Raw genomic sequence first — 7,375 nt, 5'->3', positions numbered from 1 at the left:
CACACACACACACAGACTCACACACACACACAGACTCACACACACACACAGACTCACACACACACACAGACTCACACACACACACAGCCTCACACACACACACAGCCTCACACACACACACAGCCTCACACACACACACAGACTCACACACACACACAGACTCACACACACACACAGACTCACACACACACACAGACTCACACACACACACAGACTCACACACACACACACAGACTCACACACACACACAGACTCACACACACACACAGACTCACACACTCACACACACACACACAGACTCACACACACACACAGACTCGCACACACACACAGACTCGCACACACACACAGACTCGCACAGACACACACACACACAGACACACACACACAGACACACACACACAGACACACACACACAGACACACACACACAGACACACACACACACAGACACACACAGACACAGACACACAGACACACACGCACTAACAGCAGTCTGTTCTCTCCTTTCAGGTGGAGACTCTGGATAACCTTGTGGACATGACGGTGAAGCTCTATGAGTGCGACAGAGACGATATGTACAACTTCGTCTTCCGCCTGTGCCGTGAGTCACCCCCTAACCTCTCATCCAATCAGGAGCTCACCTTCCTCCCTCTCATCCAATCAGGAGCTCACCCCCGACCTCTCATCCAATCTGGTGCTCACCCCCGTCCTCTCATCCAATCAGGAGGTCACCCCGACCTCTCATCCAATCAGGAGCTCACCCTCCTCCCTCTCATCCAATCAGGAGCTCGCCCACCATCTCTGCACCCAACAGAGCTTGAGGGCGGACAGTGGCCATAAGATAAGGCCAGAGAGAAAAGGGCAGACATCTTGATTGGATCTCCGGTTAAGATCTGCTCCCGGAGGATGTTCGCCTTTTCCAATTTAGCGACACTCTGGAAAAAAACGCTGCCTTTGCCGGTTCTCTAATAGGCCTTAATATGGAGGGTCCATCCGCCGATCCGATCAGTTCTGATCACTCTCTCTCCTTGTGAGGCTGGAGTTTATCCCTCCTACAAACACTCCCCACAGCCACTGTCCTCAGGGTGCAAAGAGCCTGCTATCACTCCCACATTTTAATAGCAAACTAACGATGTTCTGCCCATTTTATTCAGTGTTGATTTTGAGCGATTTGAATCTGAGACGCAACGAAGTACTTTACACTGTGAACCCCAGAAGGATATCATATTTTGACACCAAAAGGCTTTAATTAATCCGAATATTATGGCAGTTTTAAATTTTTTACCCAGTTGGCAGGTACGCACAGTTATTGAGTCAGTTACAGAAGAGGAAACACTGCACTGTATTCTGTTCAGCTTCTAAATGTTTTATAAGCAAGTATACATTTGAATCTTCTGGCTTGATGAAAATGTTGAGTGTAACTGGCTGTTGAAGTGAGAGTGGCTGACTTAACACTAAAGGCATTATGATTAGAGTTTTGTAAGGGCAATTTATTTATTTATTATTTATTTAATGTTTATTTGAGTAGGGACAATGCCAAGAGACATGGCACCATTGCTGCCCGTTTACACCAGGTTCATGTATGTGGAAGGGCTGTATATGAATCCTTATTCTATCGCCTGGTTGAGCTGATAGTTTGACCATTTGTGTGTGTGTGTGTGTGTGTGTGTGTGTGTGTGTGTGTGTGTGTGTGTGTGTGTGGCACTAATCCCTTTATCGTGCCCGTTCAGACTTCAATAACGACTGGGAAAAGGCCCTGGCCACCTGGACCAAGATGCAGGAGGAGAACGTGGTTCCCCGCGAGAGGACCCAGCTGCTACTGGCCCGCATCCTGAAGAACAACGGCCAGGAGGTGCCCTTTGTGATGCCTGAGGTAAAATCACAGTCTCTCACAAACAAACTGTGTGTGTCTGAGAGTGAATGTGCGCGTGTGTGTGTTTGAAAGTGAGTGTATTTTTGAGAGTACAGTATGTGTGTGTGTATGTTTTTGAGCCTGTGTATTTCAGAGTGAGTGCATGTGTGTATTTGAGTGTGTATGTTTGCATGCATTTTAGCTTGTGTGTGTTTCTGTGTGTTTTTTTGTGCGCGTGCGTGCGTGTGCGCACGTGCGTTACTCTCTGTGTGTGCGTGTGCGCGTGCGTGCGTGCGTGCGTGCGTGCGTGCGTGCGTGCGTGCGTGCGCGCGTGCGTTACTCTCTGTGTGTGCGTGTGCGCGTGCGTGCGTGCGTGCGTGCGTGCGTGCGTGCGCGCGTGCGCGCGTGCGTTACTCTCTGTGTGCGTGCGTGCGCGCGTGCGTTACTCTCTGTGTGCGTGCGTGCGTGCGTGCGTGCGTGCGTGCGTGCGTGCGTGCGTGCGCGCGTGCGTTACTCTCTGTGTGCGTGCGTGCGCGCGTGCGTTACTCTCTGTGTGCGTGCGTGCGTGCGTGCGTGCGTGCGCGCGTGCGCGCGTGCGTTACTCTCTGTGTGCGTGCGTGCGCGCGTGCGCGCGTGCGTTACTCTCTGTGTGCGTGCGTGCGTGCGTGCGTGCGTGCGTGGCGCAGTGCTGTGTTCTGCAGCGAGCTCCACAGAGCCCCTGGCAGGCCGGCGCACACACAGGATACCAGCAGTGTTATTACCCCTGCTGTTGCTATGGCAGCCCCGCGTTCTCAACATGGGCTGCGGTGCCAGTGTGATCCAGTCTCCGCTGGGCCTCTGCCAGCCTCTCGGAAAAGCCACATGAAAAGGGAATATTGGATTTTAGGATGATCGCAGGATAAATCCAGATGTTTAGCGGGAATTAACGGGGCACTCCCAAAGCCCAGCTAATTTGATTTCAGCCGGTAAATGCCGCCGTATGTGTGGTCTTTCCATGGCAAGCCTCTGCCAGCCTGGGGAAACGCAGGCAGTTTGACTGTGTCGTGAATTGCCCGTGAGACTCTGTGCCCGGAGCGCTGTTCAGAGGCTCGTTCCCCGTTTATTCAGTACCCCATGCCTGCAGTGGATGGGAGCCAATGGGAAGAGTGTTTCCCCGGGCAACGAGATCCAGACAGGCCCTTTGGCCCGCTCACTCCGACTTAACCCCGCCCGCGGGACCGTGTGGGTGACTGAGCCCTGGGCCTCTGCCCTTCTGTGTGCCTACTACTACTACTGCTACTGCTGTGTGTGTGAGTGTGTGAGTGTGTGTGAGTGTGTGTGAGTGTGTGTGAGTGTGTGAGAGTGTGTGAGAGTGTGTGAGAGTGTGTGAGAGTGTGTGAGAGTGTGTGAGAGTGTGTGAGAGTGTGTGAGAGTGTGTGAGTGTGAGAGAGTGTGAGAGAGTGTGAGAGAGTGTGAGAGAGTGTGAGAGAGTGTGAGTGAGAGTGAGTGAGAGTGAGTGAGAGTGAGTGAGAGTGAGTGAGAGTGAGTGAGAGTGAGTGTGAGTGAGTGTGAGTGAGTGTGAGTGAGTGTGAGTGAGTGTGAGTGAGTGTGAGTGAGTGTGAGTGAGTGTGAGTGAGTGTGAGTGAGTGTGCTTGCATTTAGCCTGTTTTAATGCTTACCTGTGTGTGTGTGTTTACCTGTACAGGTGTGGTATGAGAAATTTGCCACAGTCCAAAGCACAGCCCAACGCAAAGCCCAACGGGCAACCGATCCGGCATCCGAATGGGCAGCCCAACATGCAGCCCAACGGGCAACCCAACGGGCAACCCAACGGACAGCACAACGGACAGCACAACAGACAGCACAACAGACAGCCCAACGGACAGCCCAACGGACAGCCCCACACGGGTCTAAGGACATGGAGATGCGCATCATGAGGCAGTGCAATAACAAAGTCAACGGTGAGGCAACGGCGCTGCGTCTGGGCTGGGTCCCGCCGGCCGTTACGGGTCGGGGCGTTACGGGTCGGGCCGGGTCTCCGTACGGGAGCTGGGGGCCGGTTCTCCGTGCGGGAGCTGGGGGCCGGTTCTCCGTACGGGAGCTGGGGGCCGGTTCTCCGTACGGGAGCTGGGGGCCGGGTCTCCGTACGGGAGCTGGGGGCCGGGTCTCCGTACGGGAGCTGGGGGCCGGTTCTCCGTACGGGAGCTGGGGGCCGGTTCTCCGTACGGGAGCTGGGGGCCGGTTCTCCGTACGGGAGCTGGGGGCCCTGCCGCTGCTGGTCTCCGCCTCGCGCACACAGCCGAGCGGAGCTCTACTTCTCGAGCTGCCCGTGTTTTTGGGGCAAAATATGCCAACGCTGCCGCTATCATGGCTCTGGTGTTTATTCTGTGTGTGTGTCGCGGGCGAGAGGCTGACCGGCGGTAACGTTTAAACAACGCGCTCCCCTGCGGCCTCCACTCTCCCGGCGCCTCCCCCGCCCTGCTCTCCCCGTGCCTCCTCCGCCCCGCTCTCCCCGTGCCTCCCCCGCCCCGCTCTCCCGGCGGTTTCGGCAGGCGGTAAATTCGCTGCGTAACACGCCGTTGACTTGGCGGCCCTTTTTTGAGGTTGTCTGGTTTGTGTTGTGTGGAGGTGCGTGGAGTCGCCTCTCTGTCCTCACTGTGCCTCCCCCCCCCCCCCCCCCCCCCTGCAGAGGCGTTCACCTCGCTGAAGGAGGCCGTGGAGAAAAACATCCCTCTGTCCGCCGCCACCTACACCCGCGTGATCAAAGCCCTGCTCGCCGGGGGCAACATGGCGGGCGCCATGGTGGTCCAGGACATGTGAGCCAGCACCCTCTCTCCCAGGGTCTCTCTCCCCTCCCTTTCTCTCTCTCCCTCTCCCTCCCTTTCTCTCTCTCTCTCCCTTTCTCCCTCTATTTCCCTCACTCTCTCCATCTCTCCCTCTCCCCTCCCTTTCTCTCTCCCTTTCTCCCTCTATTTCCCTCACTCTCTCTCCCTCTCTCCTTCTCTCCCTCTCCCCTCCCTTTCTCTCTCTCTCTCTCTTTCTCCCTCTATTTCCCTCACTCTCTCCCTCTATTTCCCTCACTCTCTCCATCTCTCCCTCTCCCCTCCCTTTCTCTCTCCCTTTCTCCCTCTATTTCCCTCACTCTCCATCTCTCCCTCTCCCCTCCCTTTCTCCCTCTATTTCCCTCACTCTCTCCATCTCTCCCTCTCCCCTCCCTTTCTCTCTCTCCCTTTCTCCCTCTATTTCCCTCACCCTCTCTCTCCCTCCTTCCCCACCTCTGTTTCTTTTCTGTCCTTTTTTTTTCTGCCGAAATGAATTATGTAAATAACTAACAAAGCACTGGTATACAATGTAAAATTAGCGAATGAAACATTTAAGTTACATGTAACGCAATGGTCCAGTTATCGATGGCAAGTTAAGGACGGTAACCGTAGCGGTAATTATCGCTCATTAGCTTTCTCAACACTGCTTTTTGAAATGGTTGTTGTATGTTTTTTCTATTAATAGTAGGGTATTGCATGTTAGCGGTGGATTACTGCTCATTGTCCTTCAGGTGGTGAAAGGCTGTTATTGACCAAAATTTGGGGATGTTTTTCGCAAAATCGGTTTCCCTTTATCTGTTTATCGTTTTCTCTTGTGTCTCCCCATCCCTCTCTCCTTAACTGTGGAAATGTGAGAGATCTGTGAGAGATCTGTGAGAGATCTGTGAGAGATCTGTGAGAGATCTGTGAGAGATCTGTCTCAGAGAGTCGCTCTGCGCTCACAGAGAGTGACTCCACAGCCTGTAATGGCGGTTGACGATGGCTTTTTCTGCGCGGGCAGACGGAGGAGTTAAGAACCCGTCTCGCTCCGCGTCTCACCGACGGGCCGTTCGTTACGGGCGGCGACCAGGCGCGTCACCGTGCCGACGCGCTCGACCGTCTCCCCGCCCGCGGCCCGTGAGAGGCATCGCCGTCACGCCGCCGGCATCCATTTCGTGAGACGCCGGCTGCACGGAAAAGATGAAGGATCTGTTCCTGATTAGTAGTTTTTGGATCTCCTGTCTCTTCTGCCTGGACGCATTAGTACCTGTCACATACAGTCGAACACACACACACACACACACACACACACACACACAGTCGCACACGCACACACAGTCGCGCACACACAAAGTCGCACACGCAGACAGTCGCTGACAGTGCTATACAACTTAAGCAAAAGGCCGTCATGCACTCACACACACACACTACTCTCACACACACACACTACTCTCACACACTACTCTCTCACACACACACACTCACACACACTCTACTCTCTCACACACACACACTCACACACACTCTACTCTCTCACACACACACACTCACACACACACTACTCTCTCACACACACTCACGCAGTTGTCTTTTCAGTCTTATGCGTGTGGGTTATCGCAGACTGAATCAGGAGCACAGGTCATTCCCCTGCTGTTCTCCTCTTTCTGTGTTTGTGGGGGGGGGGGGTGTGCTCCCCAAGTGTGTGTCTAATACAGTGTCACATCCACACTGCGTGATACAGTCTCACATCCACACTGCGTGATACAGTGTCACATCCACACTGCGTGATACAGTCTCAAATCCAGCCCAGCAATAACTCCCCAAGCGTGTGTGTGTGAGTCTCACATCCGAACTGCTGACTTGGAGAGCCGTCTGACAGATGGGCGTGGAGCGCATCGGAAGTGAGCAATGGGGTGCTTACGGGAGATTAAGGGGATTGGGGGGCAGGGGCAGGGCAGTCGGACCGGGGTGGGGGGGGGGGGGGGGGGGGTTTGGGGGTCTGGGGGTTTGATGAGAATAATTCTGACCCCGGTTTCCAAGGCAATCTGGTGGAGCGGCGGCTGGCTGGTCACCGTGGCGATAAGGAGCGGCAGCGAGATTAATCCCGCTGGAGACGCATTAGCGGGGCGCAGAGAGGGGCGGGGGGGGCGTCTGATCGAGCCTTAGCGCCTCAGAAATGAAAAAAATAAGAGGGAATCTGCGGCTCTTTTTCCCTCCCCGCTCTTGTGCAAAGGACAGGAGGGCGGGAGAGGGAACCGGAGGTCAAAGGTCATCCTGTTACGGTCACGCGCTGGGCTCTGTGTTCGTCTCCTTCGGGCTGCCATCCCTCCATCCCTCCGCCACGCATTCTGTCCGTTTCGCTGGTCTGCAGCTGCAGCCGGCCTTCCCCCTGAGCCGTGCCGCGGGGGTGGGGGGGTGCAGGGGCGTGACGTGCAGGTGCCGGTCGTGTCGCCCGGGTTACGGGGGGCGGGGTCCGGTCAGGTTTGGGGGCGTGGACCCACTGCGCATGTGATAGCTCTCCTCCCCGGGCCGCCTGGAGAACTGAACGCAGCTCTGCCTGCACACCGCCCGCCAATATGACGTCCTCCATGAGGATGGGGATTGGGCACGTACAGCCCCACGTGAGGTGGCAATATTATTATTATTTTTATTATTTATTTCTTTATTTTTTATTAAAATGGTACATTAGGTCCCAATGCCTGCAGGTGACACAAACACAGAAGGACAATCAGTCATAACTA

General features: G+C 55.0%; 1 protein-coding gene across 1 annotated transcript in view; it reads left to right on the top strand.

Moving 5' to 3' along the window:
* lrpprc (leucine-rich pentatricopeptide repeat containing) overlaps positions 1–7,375 on the top strand; it is a 57,443-nt gene that overhangs the window by 40,971 nt on the left and 9,097 nt on the right. The window contains 4 exon segments of the mRNA XM_061227585.1: positions 513–603; positions 1,733–1,875; positions 3,539–3,794; positions 4,523–4,649. Coding sequence (XP_061083569.1) covers positions 513–603; positions 1,733–1,875; positions 3,539–3,794; positions 4,523–4,649 — 617 coding nt within the window.

This window comes from Conger conger, chromosome 18 (assembly GCF_963514075.1).
Source record: "Conger conger chromosome 18, fConCon1.1, whole genome shotgun sequence".
Taxonomy (NCBI): domain Eukaryota; kingdom Metazoa; phylum Chordata; class Actinopteri; order Anguilliformes; family Congridae; genus Conger; species Conger conger.
Note: the sequence above shows the minus strand (reverse complement) of the source record. Positions and strands in the feature narration are given on the sequence as shown.